Here is a 20,609-nt window from a genome sequence, read left to right as displayed (position 1 = left end):
TCCTTTTCAGGATGGACTGGCTGAGGCTCGTTTATTTTTATGGAGCTCAGGTAGATCATTTTCAATTTTCTATTTCCTGGAACTTTGGGGCTCTTTTCTAATGTGAGTTTTAACATCATAGCTAGATACAAATATGGGTCTTGTTTTTGTGTTTGAATACAATCGTCTACCATATGCCTGCTTTAAATCCTGGCCTGTATGGCTTTTGGACACTGATGTTCTCAACTGGCTGATGTCAGGCCTAAGAGTGAGGTGATGATTTTTTGATCCCAGACATTTAGACTACATAGGAAAATCCAAGTCGAGGAAAATCCAGAACTCATATTGTGCAACACTGGCATCTTGTGTACACAATTTAAATAGCACTCAATGTAAACTTAAGAGCTATTGTACTGTAGGCTATGTCTTTGTATCTTTGTCAATGAGTTATCATTTTACACCTTCGCGTGGATCCGTGAACATATTTATGAGATGGGTAGAGTCGATAAGGAACATATGGACAAGGTTTACTGTTTTTTGACTCGTAATATACTGTAATAGAGGGGGGTAGCTTAACCTCTGACTAGTTCTGGGTTAATCCACTAGGCTATATTCCCATGTGCATGAAGCCCTCTTTGACAAAGTCAGCTGTAGCTGATCCTGTTATGTGTGTTCCTCGTGTTTACTGTACAATACCATTATGATCACACATCGGCTTTTTATTTATTTATTTATAAATACCTTCTTGCTGAGTAGACAACATGTAGTATCCAGATTCCAAATACAGTAGTTTACTAACCCTTGCCTCTTACATGGCATTGCATTTATATGGTCCATCAATAAATCAGTTCAAAATTTTCTGCTGAGGTCAAGCACCTGAGCCTTCCTAACTGGTCACAGATTCTGTAGAACTTGTCTGTTAATTAATGATTAGATCTTCCAAGGAGGGCAGAGTATATTTCCCAGCACAGTGTTTTACTGCACAGCATTTGTCTCTCAGAGAAACAGGACGCACAATGTGTAAGCTATTAGCTCTCTTTCCCCTGAAATCACTGTCTGTTTCAGGCAGCTTTGAATAGACTTTTTTGTAGCTAATCTCCGCAAGATGGCCATGACGATAGTGTGGGAATGTTTTCTCTCTCAGTCTCACAGAGGAAATGTTTGTTTTGCTCTTTGCTCCCAAGATTGAGGTAGCTGCATTTCAAAAAAAGCTGGTACAAAGATGTAGGCTACAGTATGAAAATATACAAATGTGATTTTACCTTGCAGCGGAAGCCTATGACATCCAGCTGAAGGTTGTCACTTGTGCCAATGGAGATGGGGTGGACAACTTGGCTTTTGAGATACAGGTATGTAAAACCAATCATGCAATGACACTATTCAATTCATTACTGTCATTTCACTGAATTGATGAATGAAATGTGATTGTTTTTCTTAGGAGGACAACATTTCAAAAGCTAGCAGTATCAGAGAGGAGGAGTCTAGAAAAGGACTGGGATCCTACTTTAGGTGTGTCAATTGAATAAAATGAGTTTAGATTGTATTGTTAGTGGGTTTATCAGTTGTGGTACACATTGTGTATCAAAGCAACATTTCAGTTATTTAACTGTTATTTGAGATTTTAAAATCACATGCACTATAACTACACTGAAACGTTTTTCATCGAATCAGAATATTTTTTGTTTTTGTGTGTGTGCAGTGGGAACTGGGAACTAACATGCTCCTTTATTCATACTTTAGCAAGGTTTCCAAGCCGATTACTGCCACAGAGGATTACTTTAGAGCTCACTCAAAAACCATCAAGTACATTGTTCTGAGCATAGTTGCAGCAGGTAATGTTCCCAGTGTGACTGAATGTTTTATTTTCATGAGCACAGCTGATATTGTAATACGTTTTTGCATAAAACAAGACAATAGGCCTATAACAAATATGAAATAACAAGTAAACATTACAGTGCACTGTATTTACTTTGTCAGATGTTGTCATGAGAACCCTTTAAATAATTGCACTTGTTGATAATAAAGGGTTTGTTCTTGTTACAGGTTATGTTGCGTTCTTCTTGACAGCCTGTGTGCTGGATTTTCAGAGGGCCACTGCTCTGGTGGTACTTACCAGCTTGGCAGTTGTTATAAAAGCCTATGATCTACTGAAGACTCACAAGGGAGACAGCATTGCAAAGTGTTTCAAACCTGCTGCAAAATGCTTCCAAGCTAATCTGAGATGGATCAAATGGTGAGTAACTGGTTTCATCTGCTTCAGGTGTACTGAGGGATGGTATGACATGATGGGGTGGATGGTTGGTTGGTTGGTTGGTTGGTGGGTTTCAGTGTCCCAGGGTGTGTTCTGTGTGATTCAGGGTGTTTGTCCTGGTGGCGGTGGGCCTGTTGACAGGGTGTGTTCTGTGTGATTCAGGGTGTTTGTCCTGGTGGCGGTGGGCCTGTTGACAGGGTGTGTTCTGTGTGATTCAGGGTGTTTGTCCTGGTGGTGGTGGGCCTGCTGGTGACCTGGCTGGTCGTGGACACGAGGAAACGACCAGAACAGCTCATCTCATTCGGGGGTGTCTGCATGTTCATCTTGGTTATGTTCATCTTCTCAGCTCACAGGACAGCGGTAAGCAGGAAAACAGACAAACAAAACAAAAACAAACTAATTCTCAGCCATCACAAAGCATGAGTGTGTTACACTCCTAGTACACCCGGGCGGAGTGTTTTGATGTAGCCCGCTATCTTTTACTGTTTATTTCAGACTTTGGATATCCGTTGTCCATGCATGTTTCTTCTTTAGGTTCTGCCAAAAGATTCCACTGACATTTTTATTGGAGAATCCATCTTATGTAATGGTGCCTTTTCCCAGCATTGTGTTGTAAGGGGCTTTACAAGTGTACTTCTTTGTAATCTTTTTGCAGGTGGCATGGCGGACTGTCTTTTGGGGTCTTGGTTTGCAGTTTTGCCTTGGGCTGTTTATCATCAGGACAGAACCAGGCCTCATAGCTTTCGAATGGCTTGGAAAACAAGTGCAGGTATCCTGACTGAATAGTCCCTTATCTCAACAGGGTTATACCTTGACTGAGTGGAAGTCTCATGTTAATCTCTAATGACCCTGTTTATGGTGTCCAAGCTCAGTGATGCTGGGTCCATATAACATTAGAATCGGTGGCAACTATGCACAAACACAGACATTCTGGGGTACACCTAGGGACCTGTAACCTTTAACCACTGTTAGGCAACGTATTTTCTTAACTTCATCATTGTTGCTATTGTATTTGTGTGAATGTAATTACCTTATGTGCCTTATTAATTCCAAAAGATTATGTTTGAAACAATGATATGGTTGAGACGTTTTAAATTATCTTAATACATTTTTTTTTTGCTTTCAGATATTCCTGGACTACACCAAAGCTGGGACATCTTTTGTGTTCGGACCTGATCTGATATTAAGCATCTTTGCATTTCAAGTCAGTGAACAATTGTGTTTTTCTGTAGATATGCGTATACATATTAGTTAATCATGAATACAGGATTAAGTAATATCTCTGTATTGTCCATATCTCATATCCTATCTTATCTCCAGGCGTTGCCCATCATAGTGTTCTTCAGCAGTGTGATGTCAGTCCTATACTTCCTCGGAATAATGCAATGGATCATTATCAAGGTAAAGGCCATTAAACATTGAACCCTTCTAGCCAACAATGTTATAGGTTTGGGTGTGTATCCTGAAGTGCTGTGTGTTTTTTTTGTCCACTCAGATCTCATGGGTCATGCAGATAACGATGGGAACCTCACCCACCGAGACCTTGAGTGTAGCAGGCAACATATTTATTGGACAGGTACTTTGGACCTGACTTGCTATCATAATTTCAGTATGGCCAATACTGTCTGATAATGGTTTAAAGCTTGATAGTTACCACAGCAATTATTCAAGATGATGGCTCTACACTACAATCGTGACATCATGCACAGCAAGTAATAAGACACAAGTCACATCGATAAGGAAATGCAAAGCTGGCTGTAAATTTCTTCAGACTTTAGAGTCAGCACTGCACTCACCATATGTTTCCCCCCTCAGACTGAAGCCCCTCTGCTGATTAAGCCCTACCTGAAAGACATGACTCGCTCTGAGGTCCACGCGGTCATGGTTGGCGGCTTTGCCACTATTGCAGGAAGTGTGATGGGTGCCTTCATCTTATTTGGGGTAGGACACCTGTGTTGTGCTATCACGCCTCCACGTTCAACATTCACATGATCCACATGATCCCGAGTCTGAAGTGTGATGGAATGGCGCGTCCTTTCCTCACACAGATTGACGCCTCGTCTCTGATAGCGGCCTCGGTCATGGCTGCGCCATGCGCTCTGGCTTTTGCCAAACTGTCGTTCCCTGAGACAGAGGAGTCCAAGTTCAAGTCAGACGAAGCGATCAAAGTAGATAGCGGGTATGTGTTTAACTACTTTTCAATTCAGTTTTCCTCCCAAAGTCTTGAGGTGTTTGTGTTTAATTTTGTTTGTCGTTTGATCTCTAGTGGTGAACAGAACATTCTGGAGGCTGCTAGCAATGGGGCGTCAGCATCCATAGGCCTTGTTGCTAACATAGCTGCCAACCTGATAGCATTCCTGGCTATCCTTGAGTTCATCAATGCAGCTCTGAGCTGGCTGGGTGGCATGGTGGGATATCCTTCCATCACATTTCAGGTACGCACCGGGGGCTATGATAAGTTGTTCAAAAGCATTGATTTATTGATATTGTTGACTATGTCATATTTATTTCTTTTTCTTTACATATAAAACTGTAAATCTCTGCATGGATAGCACGGCCTCCCTTTTACCATGTAAAATGCCACCATTTTTTGTCCATAGATGATCTGCTCTTATGTCTTCATGCCTGTGGCCTTCATGATGGGAATACCGTTTGACGAGGCGTTCACAGTGGCAGAACTCCTCGGCATCAAGCTGTTCCTCAACGAGTTCCTGGCCTATGAGAAGCTGTCTGAGCTGAAGAATAACCGACTGCACGGAGTGAACGAATTCATTGACTCAGAGAGGCAATGGATCTCAGTGAGTATATTTAGTCAGTAACAACACGGTACGCATAATATTGAGCTGTACTTCCCACCACATCACCTCACCTGTGGGTACTTTGTGAAGCCCTGTTCGTGTATTAGTCATGATCGTGTATTGCTCTCTAATGTCCTATATTTCCATGGTCCAGGTCAGGTCAGAAATCATCTGCACCTATGCTCTATGTGGATTTGCCAATTTCAGCTCCCTGGGCATTGTGATTGGAGGCCTGTGTAAGTATGACCTTTCAGATACTGTAGATAGATACTTTAATAATCCCCATGGGGGAAATTTGGGGTTTCAGCAATGGGGAGAAAAGTACTGTGGAATAAACAATATACTTAGAATATACATAATAGATTACATTAAATGGCAAATACAGTACAGTATGGATAAATATAGGATACATACATACATACATAGATATAGATAGATAGATAGATAGAGTACATACATACCTGCCTTGTGATTGGAGGCCTGTGTAAGTATGACCTTTCTTGCCTTGGACCAGGGTCTTGTCATCGTGTTTCTCTGCTTAACATATTTGACCAATGCCAATCTCTTCTTTTAAAGCCTCCATCTGCCCATCCAGAAAAAGCGATATCTCCTCTTTAGTGTTGAGAGCACTGTTCACCGGGACCTGTGTAACTCTAGTTAATGCTTGCATTGCAGGTAAGTGCTTATCAAGGCGTCATTCTTCCTATCATCATAGCTGATCTATTATCTCAGGCTAAATGACAAAATCTCCATAAAGCTCTTGTTTTGATTGTCCTGACAGTGACCTCTGTCCTCTGCTCCCCCTCAGGGATCCTGTTTGTTCCTTCTCCCCTCGACTGTCTTGAGGTGTTCAGGAGCTCTGCTTTCAACACCACCGCTCTGGACATTAAAACATGCTGTGAAGATCTCTTTGGGAAGTAAGTTGCATTATTAGAGTTTGAAAGCCAATATCAGGATGTCTAAGTCAAATATTGTATATTTTTCTTGATGGTGAAAGAGGGATAGATGGTCAGATTAATGTGATTCTGATTCTCCTAATTCAAGCCAATTGTCTTTTGCAGCACTATGAATAATGGGAACGTCTCATTCGAGGGCGTCTGGGCCTCTGTGGCCAATGCCACTCTGTATTTCACCAACTGTTGTGGTCTGTTTGATGTGACTGTTTGTAAATAGGCTACACTAGTAAAACATTTTTTTTATGTTGATTGCAAGTAGATGGACATTTAGCCCTCTTTGTTTGTATATATATATTTATGTTTTATTTTATTCAAATGCGATTGTACATATGTATACTTTAAGTAGAAAAAGTCAAAAGATTGCAAAAGATAAAATAACTAATAACCTTTGAAGAATGAAAAACTGACAAGAATGTTCTATTTTATTTAAAAAAATTGTCTGTCACATAGCATAACTTTACTTACAATTGCACTCTGCCAACAAACTGAAAACACCAACCGCCTACACGTTCCCCCACACAACCTCTCACAGACACACACAGCACATTCACATACTGTACACACACTTAACACACATCAACCCATCAGACGTCGGCTAAGAGTTTGCTCACTTGTATTTTACTATTGGACTGTAGGGTTGGACCTACAGTCTAATAGAATTACTGGATTTTTACTTTTTAATATAATTAAACACCAAACATCTGTGAAGAACTATCAATAAAGCTGTAATGTGAATACATGCAATTAAAATCAGCTAGAGGTAATCTAGTTATGACAATGGGTTGGTTCCAAACCCATCTCTACACAGGATCTCATACCTTTGACTAAGTTCTGAGTGCTTGCTCATGTGTTCGGATGGTCGAACGCAATGCGCAAGTTTTAAGAGTTTTTTTCTGTAAGCCCCCTTACCACTCCTCCACACTAAATACTTTGCCAGTTATTCTCCACAACATTACAACAATCCATTGAGGAACTAAGGTGGTGGGATTGATGGACTGAACCGTTTGCCTTCCAAAACAGGTCAACCTGTTTTTTTCCAATTAAAACTACAGCGGTCCAAATAAAGTTAATCCAAAAGCTACCAGAAAACGTATCGATGAAAAGTCCACACAAACAATTTCCTATTCAAGACACAAGCATTGTGTAATTCCTTGGCACAAGAAGAACTGTGCTAAGGAGCTCTGCATAGTTGTCAGATAGCCTACACAACTGAGAACACTCAGCACCTGTACTGCAGGAAAGCATTCACCACCGCTGGGCACTGTGCAAGCTCTCCTGTTCACTGAGTTACACAGTGGGTTGATATCATGAGTAAACAAGAGCACAGACCAACAAAAACATTTTCTGTGAACGAGGCACATAAACTACATCACAGATGTACATAGCAATTGGTGCATTTCTCTTTGATCTCCTTGATCTGCATCAGCCTGTAATTGGGGGATTTATCCAGCACTGCCGTTACAGTCACAGCCTCAAGTGTATTTCAGAGTTCAGAGCACTGAGCTCTGGAATCCAATTCCTTAGTACGTTCATTCAGTCCAGCAGTTATCTTTAAGCTGGGAAAGAGGCAATTGTTTTACAGTGAAGTCCACTTTTAAGCATTTCACAGTAAAGGTTACACAACAACACTCACCCATCATTGGTCAATGACCTACTCTCTTTCTTTGGCATCCTATTTTGGTTGTTTGTTCTGATGGTTGCTCTGACAACGCCCTGTTACGTCTTGTTAAAGGCCATGCGTTGTCCAAATGCAAATTGTCCGAATCAATAGGTGACAGAAAAAAAAAACATCTGGAAAGTGTGTGTGTTTTAAAAGCAAAGTCCTGTTTCTACGTCATGGTGACAACCATGGGAATCTCTTCTGTCTTGGACTTGTCATCTTCTGTCTGCTCTGTCTTTCTTGCAACCTTTGGGCTGGAGGTGGTCTTTCTGGACGTCTGAGGACTGGAGGTAATCTTTCTGGCCGTCTGTGGGCTGTTCAGCTTCTTCTGCAGCTGGGGGCTGGAGGAGCCGGTGCCTAACTTGCGGTTGAGCAGAGGGCTCCTGGAGCCTTTGGCCTTAGGGGGCTGCTGCAGGCTGTCCATGGTCTTCAGGCTTCGCAGGCCAAGGAGACCACAGTAGTAGTTACACTGGTGCTGAGTCTGGAACTTTTCAAACACCTTAGGAGAGCCACTGTCTGTAAGACCTTGATACCTGTAATACAGAGATCATTTCATTTCAAAAAGCAGTATAACAACAGGTGGACTACCTAAATGACAATAGTTTCACACAATTACACAACTACTCTAAAAATTCTAAATGTATTTGAATTTTAACTATTCTAAAACTTCAAAAGGTATTGTAATACCATACAGCCACGCCCTGACAGTGCATCTTAGTGAATAAGGATACAAACCCTTTGGACTTGGTGGCAACTCTAACATGAGTGATTTTCATCCCAACACCTACAAAACAAAACAAAACACATTGATAATTTATTTTGTTTAGCAGTACAACTATCTTATCAAATATAATGCATCCGTCTTCGTACACACTAAACCTTGAGACTCTCACCTTCTAGCTGAATGACCAGTAGGTTTCCGTGGGTCCACTGGTGGATCCAGTGCTGGAAGGCGCAGCATTTCTGCTCCACCTCAGACTGGGTTCGCATAATCAGCCTGCCTTTATCGTCCATCAGACAGTACTTCAGAAAGACACCCTGCAAATAAACCTCCACTGTGGCGTAGGGCACCGAGTTAGCAGGGCGGTACATCAGGTACTGAGGAATCACTCTGTGGGAATCCAGGAAAAAAATCATTTTTACAAGCAGGGCTAGAATGAAGTAGGCACAGTAGACATGACTCTTTCTCACAGATTTACGGTTTGGATTTGTAAACTGTGTGTTCCTGGACAATGAGAGGGTGGACTGTAATAATTTGTTACTTACTCTAGCGCAGAGCCAAAGTTTTCAATCACCCTTGCTTCAGCAGCAAAGATTTTACAATACTCTCGAACCATGTTTTGGATTTTGCATTCCTGGTGAAACAAAATGTATAAAGATGCAGATTGTTTCTATCAAATCCACTTATTTTTCCTAATTTCCAGGATTTTATTTTATTTTTTTACATCTAAGGGTCTACATTAACAGTGTCAATCTGTCAGTTATGGTACTTAATCGAAACCTAAACTGTTTTTTTCCTGGATACATCTGATTATCTGGTTCCTATCCAGGAGTATGTAGGGTTGTTCCAGTCTGGATATACCTCTTCACAGTTATCTGCATTTGAATAATGTTGTGATTCCATAATTTAACAATAAGTCTCCAACACCAATTACTCTATGTAAAACAAACAGCCTATTGTTTATAACAATCAATAATTTGTGGCTATTGTATAAATAATGACCAATCTTTTGTTTCTACAAGCTTGACACTGATGCTGAGTAAGGGTTAAAACACTGGGTAATTGGCCTTATTATATGTATTAACGGTGGAAGAAGTTGGGCAGCCAGCACTCACTTGCTTGGTAATCTCTAGGTTTCTCTCTGTAAGGTTGCTGTCTTCTTTGGTCCCATAGGCGATGGGGTTTTGCACTTTGATAATGCAGGTGCTTCCAGACTCAAACACGGGATCAAGACCATAGATGACCTTGACCCTGCTGGCTTTGTGTGCACAGGCCTCCCCAAGGTGGGCCTCCTCAGTCATGATGCGGCCAAAGAATTTATCGCCCCAGACGCCTGTGTCTCCCAAGCCTTTGGAGAACAGCAGCGGAGTCATCTCTATCTCCTCCCCCACTGTGAAAGACAGAGTATTAGATACTCTCCAGATGAGCCTTAGCACCATCATAGCAATGCATCATATCAATGTAAGGCCTACCCTCTAAATCTTCTCGTAGAAGGAACTCTGAGAGAACTGCGGAACAGAAAAAAGACACAGCAACTCATAGAGCAAATGTTTTAGGCAATTGTGGATTTGAAAATGGCTTCCAGTGGGAGAATTTACTGTCAACGCTTAGCAGGAAGTCAGTCGAGTCAGTCCCATATTCATTCTTGATTGTGCAGCTGTACACGCCGCAATCTCGACTTGACGCCTGGACGATGGCCAACGCCACTTGGCTCTCATCTCCCCCGCTAGGAAACAGAGGGATAAACAGGACGATTTAATACTAGCTCATTGAACACTACTAGTACCAGAGGCTAATCTCCCACAAGAGGTCGCTGTGAGACACGCGGTGCTGTTACATGTGTGCGTGAAGGGAATTCCGCTGACCCAGCAGCCAATAGCCCAGATATAGACTTTAATGCCCTCCGGTGATGGCGAAATAGTGTCTCAGTTTACAGTGTCCCGGTCTGGCCAGAGTTTTACTTCCCTGGACCACAGCTGTGGCCGTTCATTTGCTCATGAGCTGGACAGTAGCTCCCCCCAACCTGCTCATCTTATCAACACACTTGTTTTATATACAGATCGTTAATTTTCATATCTCTAAATGCCTACATGAATAGCAGATGAGTAATAATTACATGCTGGACTACTTGATCAGATTGAATATAATGGAATTCCACCACTGGATTGGATTACAAACCACCTCTGTAAGCTTTCCACTGCCAGGCTGACTGGGTATTTACCTTCTTTGTACCTCAGCTATCTCCTCATCATCCCTACACCACTTGATGGTGGACTCGCTGAGCACGTTGAAGAACTGGCACCACAGCTTCAGGTGTCCTGAGGCATCTGCGAAGGCCTCTCCCCTGATCTTGCGGATAACCTGTGGAGCTAGAGGGCGAGGGAGAGGGGGTTCGCCAGCAAGGGAGAGGGGTCCGGCAGCAACCCACGGTAAATATATACAGTACTGTAACCTACAGGAGACTTATCTCATGTTTCCCTTTCCTCGAACCGACGCTAACGCACCATCCCAGCATGTCTACGACTGCAGACACAACACAACCTTTTCAGAAACGGGAGGGGAATATAAATAACTTAAAGTCGCACTGAAATGAAAAAAGCATTCTGTCCCATTTCGGTTCACATAATTGGTCATAGTGTTCACCTATTCAACGATGTATGCCAAAAAAAGTACAAAATTCTACTTTTGTTGTAATCTTATATCAAAGTATATCATTTCTTACTTCCTGGAAAACGGTAGGTCACGTGCAATGACGACAACAGGTACCTTAGATTTTAGGCCAATAATCTCACGACATCCACCCGTCAATCAACGCTATCCTTCTATCGAATCTGTTTAAGTTCTTAAAACCCGTCCACTTGTCAATGTTCCAATCAAATTCCTATAAACATATGTCCCACCCTCATAGCTTGTTTGCGTCAGAAATACATCAAACTACGGAAGTTAGATGATCTCAAACGTCCGTTTCAGTGCGACTTTAAAGGTCATGGTGAAAAATGTAAATAGGCATGCTTTTCAAATTGTCTGCATGGCAAGCGTCTTATTCTACCTTTGAAGGGGTTGAATTTCTCCGTCTCGGCAGGCGGGGTCTCCTTGGCTGTGCTGTCCGGCTCCTCAGCGGGTGTCTCCTCCAGGGCTTTTGGCACGTCCAGGATGGTCTTCCTGCGGGCCAGCAAGGGGGAGCGCTTCTCCAGCGGGGGGGTCTGCGAGCCCGCAGGGGTCTGCAGGAACGCCGCCCGGCGCGCCTGGCCGGGCGACAGGTAGGGGGCGTCCTTCTTGCCCTGGGCGTCCAGAGCCCCCGGGCCGGCCCCTGCGCCCTCCCCCTCCGCCCCCGGCGTTTTGGCGATGAAGATCTTGCGGCGGGCCCCCAAGGCCAGCTCCTCGGGCGTGGCCGAGCGGATCAGGGTCAGGCTGTCCCTGCGCTTCAGCCGGGGGCTGCTCTCGCGGGACAGCGAGGACGTCGGTGTCGACCCACCGCTCAGCTCCTCTCCAGTCCGGTCACTTGGGGGAGCGGCGTCGCCCACGGTGATGGCAGGGACAGCCGCTGTCAAACCCGGAGCATCTGCACCGGCGGCGGACTTGGCCAGGAACCGACGCAGGCTGGCCGGACTCACCATAGGTGAGGTGGGGTTCTTAAAGCCAAGCCTCTCAATGTCAGCTTCCATCTTTGTCTCTTTAGGTGATTTTACCCTATCAGCTTCAGTGATATTGGCGCTCTCCACTGTGTTACCCAGTGAGGGCGCGAGGGATTCTGATACTGTTGGCTCAGTTCTAAGAGACTGTTTGGTTTCATTGAGGCTGACAGAAATAAGAGGCACCACAAACAAAGGCATTTTTGGCGCTTCCTCTGGCGGTGGCGTGTCTAAGACAAGTGGTTTTGCAAGAGAAAGATCATCATCCCTGAGATTAAGATCGTCAGTACAGGAAACATTTATGGTAGGAATCAACTGATTCATAGCAGGGAAGCTCTCACTGCCTACCTTATTTGGTTTCTCTCCATTGAGCGTGACAGTTTTCTCATCTTGCTGCGCAACTTTCTGCACTTTCTCCATTGGTGGGAGCAGATCGTCATCCTGTGCGCTGTCATGAACGGGCGTGACGCCTACAGCCACCGGAGACGCGGCCGCACGGTCGACTGTGATCGTGATGTCTGACTCATCTGTTGCCTCATCGTTTGGGAAAAAGGCCGGCTGTGATTCACTGAGCTTTGACGGCAGCATTGGCTCTTCATCTTCTGGTTCCATGATTTCAATTTGGGGTATTATCATGGGTTCCTTGCGCTTGGCTTCAGGCACAGTTAGTTTTATCTCTGGGAGTTCTTCTGGTGCAGAATCAAAGATGTTTTTTTCTGGAACACTCTGGAAGAATCCACCCAGGTAAGAGGTATTGGCATCTGGCCCACTGATGGGTGCAGCCAGAGGTTCCCCAGGCACAATGACATCCTTTTCAGGCTGTGTCTCTGAATGGCTGCTTGATCCATCTAGGACGTCCACCATTGTCTGCATTTCCATTCTCTCCACAACCTCACTCTCAATCTTCAAGGTCAGTGCTTCACTCTCCTGCGAGTTGTCGTTCTTTTCATTCATCTCCACAGTGCTCTCCTCTGCCTTCTGAAGCTCCTGCTCTTGTATTCCGAGGTTGCTGACTGAATTGTTCGCTAACCTTTCCTCCAAAGCAGCTTTTAAGGTGCCTTCCTCTTCCCTCTCCTCCAAAGCGGAGGGAGAGATTTCTTTTATGCTGGAATCAACATCCTCAGTGCTTTCCTCACAGCCTTTCATAGGTGCCTCCTCTGCTCTCTCCTGCAAAACTGGGACAGATTCTTCTTCTGTTTTTGAATAATCACGCTCTCCATTTTCTTGAGGGACTATGATACACTCCTCTTGTGCCTCAATCTTAGCATTTTCACCCAAAACATGAGGCCGTGGCGTTGATGCCATAGAGTCAAACGTGTCTACTCTCTCTTCTAAAGCAGGTTTTTCCAAATGAATCATCTCTACACTCTCTTCTACATTTGGACATGACTGAATCTCTACTGTGACTTCATCATCCTGCCTTGTTTCCTCTGAACTGGGAGAATGTTTATCTTGTGTCACATAGTCACTCACAATAACGCTCATATCAACATGCATTTCCTCTTCTGTTTCACTGTCAGCGGTTTCCGTGAGGCAGCGGCCGTCTGTGAGGGAGACAGCCCCGTCCGTTGGGCTGCTACTGTCATACATACTGATGGGGTTGGTGGTGTGGAGGCCTGCCTCCATGGTGGCCTCTGGGCTCATTGAAGATGCCCATGGACCCTGTGAGGGTACAGCTGGAGTATCATCACTTGTCGCCTGATGATGCGGCTCCAGTAACAACACTGGGATGTTGACCTGATGGAGGGCTGGGACGACAAGTTGGATGACAGGGACACTCTGGGAGTGAATACCAGCAACCTTAAAAGAAAAACAAACATAACACTGTTTAGTACCAAAAACCACCACACTAGACCAGGCTTCGATATGAGCCCCATAAAACATCACATACTGTAGGCTTCTGTATCTACAAGTTTTATTTACAGACAATCATAGATATTTTTATTAAATTATAGCTGACAACTACACTAAAGTTGACAAACCGTTCTGAATTGTATACATTTTCATATCTATTCATGTAATTTGGTAAGGTAGAAAACACAATGATTAACAACAATAGATATGGTTCTCAAATCATTAACAAAGTCTGCGTTTGGCCAACCGCGTGCCCAAGGTTTAGTGCGCTGACCTTTGAGAACAGTATGTGACACTCGGTGCTATTTTAGACTGAGGAAATGTTTTCAATAATAAATCATCTTATGAGAATTTGTGTGAGCACTGCAGTGTTTGTGGGACAACTCCTGTCATGTGTTCATGTTTACCACATTCCGCTGTTTTATGAAGTACCCTGAACCATATCATCTGTACATGTGGGCAAATGTCAATATTTTTACAGAATCTACATCATCTACATCTTTAGACATCTTCTTTTGCAGTCATACTAAAGCTTTACCAGATAAGGTGAACAGTTCCTCTTTTGTTCACCCAGGGAAACGCTCCAACGTATTACTCATAAGATAAATAGGGTTGAAATGCTCTACTGTATGCCATGCAATTGTATATTTACACAGTTCTGATAGTGATACTGTATTAGGTGGGCCGTGAAAGAAAGGACACTGATTTACCTGCTCTGGGGAAACGTGGGGAATTCCCCAGTGTGTAAACAGGTGTTATTACACAGACATTTCCTGAGAGGGGATAGAACGAGAGCCTGTACCTCTTGGCACGTGTCCATAAACTCATTCCACATCATGCTACGGCCAAATTCAGTAAATCAATTTAATTGGGCTATTCTCAAAGCAATGTTGGCATAAATGTCCCTGAGCTGAAAATATATACAGTACTTAACATGACAATGCCAGTGACAAAAATAATTTCTATAATAAAATATACTTTATCCATTTGCGTTCTAATTAGTAGTGCAATACTGTTTAACAACAGATCACTATATTACTTCCTCTAAACACATCCTGAATGAGTCACCAGCATACTGCTGACAAACACTAGTCACGTGCAGTTCCATGACAACATGTCTGGACAGGAGGGGACTCACAGAAGAAAGTAGTTGAAGCACTCAAAACAGAACTGGCATCACGTTCCATCTAAGAATGAGGGCTTTTGATCTATGTAACAGAAGTCCCGAATAGTGCAGTGTTCTGACTCCTGATGATGAATGCTTTGAGGTCGAGACAGACCACAATGCTAACACAGGAAAGGACAGTTGCAGTTCCACATTAATGAGAAATCTGTCCACAAAGCCATTGCTTGGCAGGTGCAAAGTGTGTGTGTGTGTGTGTGTGTGTGTGTGGGGGGGGGGTGTATGTGTGTGTGTGACAAGTTGGGAGCATCTCCCCTTACTGAACACGTTATTTTAATATAACACAAACACACTGGACAGCAGATTTGGAGTTAAATTAAATTAGCAGGTTAGGAGCTTAATATAATCTACTGTACAGTATGTTATCAAGTGTTACACAGGATTTGAAAAAGACAAATATCTTTCCCTTACATTACAGAGATTATCTGTCACTGAATTTCAATAGGAGAGGGGAATATATAATAGCGATCAAACGAGTAGCTACAATAACCTATGCTGCAGTACATACAGTAATTACAGTACATTAACATTCATAGTATGGTTAGAATACAGACCAACAACAGGTATACTGTATGATTTGGAATTTCTCACTGCTATATTCATACACCGCATATGGCAACAACATGGCAACAACATTAGAGCAGTCATCGCATGCTGGAAGAGTCTTTGTTGTGTGCTGCTCAGTCACTCTACGTACCGACAGACTACCTCCCTCCCCTACAGATGAGGAAGAGCTTTATTTTTAGACGTAGGAGGAATGCGGTCAGTATGAAGAGGTCCCAGGTCGCTGCTGGGGCTTGTCTCAGACTGGAGCTCCTCAAGATACTGAAGACTGGGCCCTGTGTCTAAAAGCCCGGCCTTATTTGCAATGCTGAATAGACACAACAAATCAGAAGTCACCAGGGTAATCTTGTTTTTGCGCTGGTATATCTTTGCATTGTTTTACCCTCATCTTTATGATTTATCTCATCTGCTCCCCTGTTCCCAGTTGCCATGTTGGTGTCGGCTGGTTCCCCTATTTCCCCATTAAATTGTGTGAGGCGTTGCTCTCTCTCGTCTCGAGTGATACTGTACTGATGATGCATTGAAACCCATACTGGAGCAAAGCTTACTCACTTGTCCCCTCAATGCTGATATTTCCCTTAAAGATATTTCCCTTAAAGAGCTAATATACAGTATTGTCTGACCCACATCCCAAAGAGATAACTACAGATACAGCTTCCTCTTTGGCTTTTGAACACTGTAGCTGAGTTTGTAAAATGAAAACATGGTTTGTTTGCCATCCAAACATGTTTTCAGCATAAGTTCTTAAAAACCTGTCTTGTCTTGGCGGGTTAAGGGGCTGGAGTAGTTAAACTCTCGTCAAAGTCTTGCCACACAAATGTGCAACCTATAAATAGCCTTGAAGCGTCTGCCTGCCGCAGTGCTGGGCTCTGCTCCTGGTCTCACACCGCGAGCAACAGGGCGAAACTCACCTCGCTGGGGCCCGGGAGGCCAGGCGTGGACGCTGCTTCCGGCCTGTCGCTGACCACTTCCGCACACATCTCTACGTCCCTCTGCTCGGCCGAATCAGCCACGTCCCCTGGGGGTCTTTCCGGAGATGGGGGGTGTTCCTCCGTATGTAGAATGGGGTGTTCCTCCGTATGTAGAACGGGGTGTTCCTCCGTATGTAGAACGGGGTGTTCCTCCGTATGTAGAACGGGGTGTTCCTCCGTATGTAGAACGGGGTGTTCCTCCGTATGTAGAACGGGGTGTTCCTCTATATGTAGAACGGTAACTGTGTGCTTGTGTTCATTTGGTGTCAACTGCTCCAACAACACTGGCTGTGCTTCTGACGCCTCGTTCACCGAGGCCTCCTGTGGACTTTCTACCTCCAGTGGCACTGCCTCTTCTTCCAGGGGTTTATACACTTCTGCTGTGCCGTACGGTTCTTGTGGATGTAGCGGAGGAGGGCTGGGGGAAGGTAGTGTAGGGGCCACAGGGTAATCTCTGGCTCTTTCCTCACTGATCTCCTCATCACATGGATGGCCCTTCTTGTTCTTACCAAAGAAGAAGTCCTTGACAGAGTGGAGCACCGAGGAGATCGACGCCTGGATGTTGTGGTGCTCCGACTCCTTGTGAGCCTCCATCTTGACCTTGGCAGCGCTGGCGCCGGGTGTGGTTCTTTGCGACAGTTCTTTCTTCTTCGCGCTCCCTAGCTCTCTCTCTCTTTCTCTCTCTCTTTCTTTCGTTTTTCTTTCCCTCTCTTTTTCTAGTGCTCTCTCCTTCTCTTGCCTCTCCCTCGCTGCGTCTCGGTCTCTCTCTTTGCTGCCGTCTGCTTTAGAGGTATCCATTGCGACGGTCTTCTCCAGCCGCGCCGCCGGGTTCTGTCTGTCCTCTGCAGCCTGACAGTGCCTGGTCTCTGCTAAGAACTGAGCCAAAGCCCTCCCTCCATCATAAGAGTTTTCACCTGCACTGCCCTGTACGCTATGGCTGCTGCTGCTGCTGTTGCTGACAGGCCCATCATCTAAGCCATTTGAAACCCTAATCTTCTTCTTGCCCGAGACCTCTGCAGTTGGAGGCTTGGCGGTAATAAGCACTTTTTCCAAGTCGTGGTCAGGAGTCTGGCGCCCGTTCTCCATAGGTGCCACAAGGGCCTTTTCACTGACCTCGGCTCCGACTCCGTTGGGCTCTCCGGCGGTGGCTGCAGGCATCTCCGCGGCCTCGGCCTGCGCTGAGGCGGCGAGCTCCGCCTCCACTGGGGAGTGGCGCTTCCTCTGAGGGCTGCTGCGGACGTTCTCCATGCCCCTCCTCCTGTTCTCCTCCAGCTCCCTCTTCTTGTTCTCCGCCTTCTGCTTCAGCTTGGCGAAGAACCGCTGGTGGATCTTGAACTCGTCCATGACGCCCACCTCCAGGACCCCAGAGCAGGAGACGATTCCTTTGCTGTTGCAGGCGGAGACCTGGTAGATGGCTGCGTCGTCCACCGTGCAACTGGACAGAGAGAGAGGGAGAGAGAGAGAGAGAGAGAGAGAGAGAGAGAGAGTGAGAGTGACAGCGAGAGAGGGAGAGGGAGAGACAGAGAGATGTTTGGGGACATTTTGAAAGCCAGGACAAATTGCCAGAGTGTTTTCAGATTCAGATCTTTATTCAGATTCCTGTTATCCAGGAACTGTAACGTACTTGTAAATATGGAGTGTGTGGGTTTTTCCATTGCGTCTGATTTCATATTTAGGGAGACCACAGTATCTGTCCAGCTCCATGTCATCTTTGTACCAAGTCAATTCTGGGGTAGGGTAACCTGAAAACACACAGTTATAGAAGATATTGAATTAAAGACAGACACCATACAGTAACAAATCTAATTACACTTTGCTTGTTGTGCAAAAAAAGAAAGAAATTCTGTTGTTGTGGCTGAAAAGGGACCAACCCTAGGTCCCTAGAATTCCTAGTATGTGTGAACCATATACATGACAATAAACAGATATTAAGTCTTGAGTCTAAGAAGCCTATCAACTGCTTAGGTTTTATTAGAGTAAAAACATCATGTAGAAACATGCAAATCCAGCAAGCAAATTTGTACAGGGTACCTGAAACCACACAACTAAACTTCACATTACAGCTCTCCGACACTGCCTTGGATTTCAGCGTGGTCTCAAATGAAGGCTGAATGTCCTCAGACAGCTGAGCCATCACAGAGCACAATGTGCTCCTGCGGAAAAGAAAATAGTGTTGCTTTAGTGAGGGCTTTATCCTGGCATATGCCGTCATTTTCATGAGCTAATTCAATGACAGTGTGCTTCAGATAATAACTTGTTTGTTTCAGTTCATTCAACTGTCATTGCACGGGGAGGGGGGGGGGGATAACAGTGAGTGTTCTATTTAGTTGGAAGGGTGACATGGCTGCATACACAATCGGCTATGAACAAAACACAGTCAAGTAGTTCATGGCAGTCAATATTCAGTTATTTAACATGTTTACTTAAAACATTGTTAAAAAAAAAGTTGTAGAAATGTCAGTCATTCTTAGGGGTAAACCAGGAGGTGAGGTTAAGAAGATGTTAGTTGGAATGGGTATTTTAAAGTTGGAACGGGTGTTTTAAAAGTATGTATTACCTCGGAGGCCTGTAGTGAGAACCTGAGTACCTGTGACTCGAGTAGCTATTCGGAGAAGAGGCAAATACATTCAGCTTATCAGTCATAGGGGTGTCTATCTGAAAGTATCTCAGGAAATGAATTGCTCACATTTTGGGACTTGGGTCTCTCTTCTTAAAAGAGGCATTGGAGCCAATATGCTATACCATCCATTATATACAAGAGCATAATGTAAGTGTGTGTAAACCCCTGTAGGATCAGAGTTATCTGCTGCATGGGAACAGGGAAAAGCGAGTGGAGGCTACACACAGACCTGTTTTCAGGCCTGACGTTGGAGAGGTAGGGATTGCGGGTCTCCGGTCGGCCGTTGGAAGAGCTGTCCTCTTCCTCATGATTGAAGCTGCCGGACCTCCCATTGCCAGAGAAGGAACGGGTCATTGGTCTTCTGGAAGTCATTGTCCACTGAATGGATTCACCAAAATGTAACTTCCAACGTAAAAAATAAATAAATAAATAATAAACAAAAAAAATCTACTAATAACTGTCCCTTGGTTGAAAAAGGATCAGCTTGTCTAGGTTCAATGCCCCGGTTTTAGTTTGTAGTCTTACCGCTGTTGGAAAAGAAAGGTGAAAACAGCTATGAACAAGACCATCTTCTGAAGTAGAAGAGCCTCTCTAACTGAATAGTTAGTCGATCATTCACCTTTTCCAAAGCATTTAACTATGACAATACCTAAACATACACAAACACCAACTAGTTTCTTTTGACCAAGCAAAGCAGTTGCTCTGAAGAAAGTTATAAATAGGAACTGCTATCAGTCTGTAGAAGACTGTTTAGAGAAATTGAATCTTAAGAACTGTCATCTCCCAGAAGATACTGTATTAATTCCAATACCAGGCAAAACTTGGTTGAAATAAAACTTGATCAAATTGAGAACTCACCATTGATATGTTTTTCAGTGTCCTTTGGAGCCTGGAGTCCTAGAGGCAACGCTCTGGAACTGTCAGTCATGGACGCGCATGTGCTGCCAGCAAGGCCCTATTTATAGCAGGCCTACAAATAGTAGGTGCTAGTACACATCACATTTTCCGAAACAAGTCTTCAGACATGTATTCAGACAGTAATCATTAAGGAAAAACCTATACCCTTCATTCCTCAAAATAAAATAATAAAAAAAAAAAACATACTGTCAAATATTTAGCAAATCACATCAGGTAAGATGAGTCCACAGTAACCATGATAAGTTATGTCTCAAAGCTCCTGTCCTTGAGCCTCGTGTAGCCCAATGTAATAGACAAATTGTGAAGCACTGAGTTGGAGGTGGACTTGTTGCAAAACAGTCATGTGTTGCTGATGTGAAGTTGTCCCACGATGACGGCCATGCATTGGTTCACTAAGGACAACCTCCTACATTCGATAGCATCACTCTGTCCCAAAACAGGTTGTAAATACAATCACGTGACATTTCCAAAAGAGGTAGACCAACATAGGCCTAACCTAAAT

The 20,609-nt window shown here is 44.1% G+C and overlaps 2 protein-coding genes across 2 annotated transcripts; one reads left to right on the top strand and one right to left on the bottom strand.

Moving 5' to 3' along the window:
- Positions 1-1,696: 1,696 nt before the first annotated feature.
- Positions 1,697-6,201, top strand: slc28a1 (solute carrier family 28 member 1; the record flags this gene model as incomplete). The annotated part of the gene is made up of 15 exons (XM_084452512.1): positions 1,697-1,811; positions 2,023-2,212; positions 2,449-2,590; positions 2,886-2,999; positions 3,357-3,434; positions 3,551-3,631; positions 3,726-3,806; positions 4,046-4,171; positions 4,279-4,409; positions 4,497-4,665; positions 4,831-5,028; positions 5,183-5,264; positions 5,605-5,703; positions 5,837-5,945; positions 6,090-6,201. The coding sequence occupies 15 exons, from the start codon at positions 1,697-1,699 to the stop codon at positions 6,199-6,201; spliced, it is 1,827 nt and encodes a 608-aa protein (XP_084308638.1).
- Positions 6,202-7,813: 1,612 nt separating this feature from the next.
- Positions 7,814-19,561, bottom strand: alpk3a (alpha-kinase 3a; the record flags this gene model as incomplete). The annotated part of the gene is made up of 17 exons (XM_084452510.1): positions 7,814-8,177; positions 8,380-8,428; positions 8,538-8,755; positions 8,911-8,999; positions 9,481-9,755; positions 9,838-9,873; positions 9,964-10,091; positions 10,587-10,734; positions 11,415-12,086; positions 12,339-12,467; positions 13,590-13,659; positions 16,510-16,616; positions 17,040-17,179; positions 17,309-18,004; positions 18,194-18,311; positions 18,601-18,722; positions 19,419-19,561. 17 exons carry the CDS (start codon positions 19,559-19,561, stop codon positions 7,814-7,816), a joined length of 3,504 nt encoding a protein of 1,167 aa, XP_084308636.1.
- Positions 19,562-20,609: the final 1,048 nt, after the last annotated feature.

This window comes from Borostomias antarcticus (assembly GCF_949987555.1).
Source record: "Borostomias antarcticus genome assembly, chromosome: 18".
Lineage (NCBI taxonomy): Eukaryota > Metazoa > Chordata > Actinopteri > Stomiiformes > Stomiidae > Borostomias > Borostomias antarcticus.
This window is presented reverse-complemented; position numbering and strand designations above follow the sequence as displayed.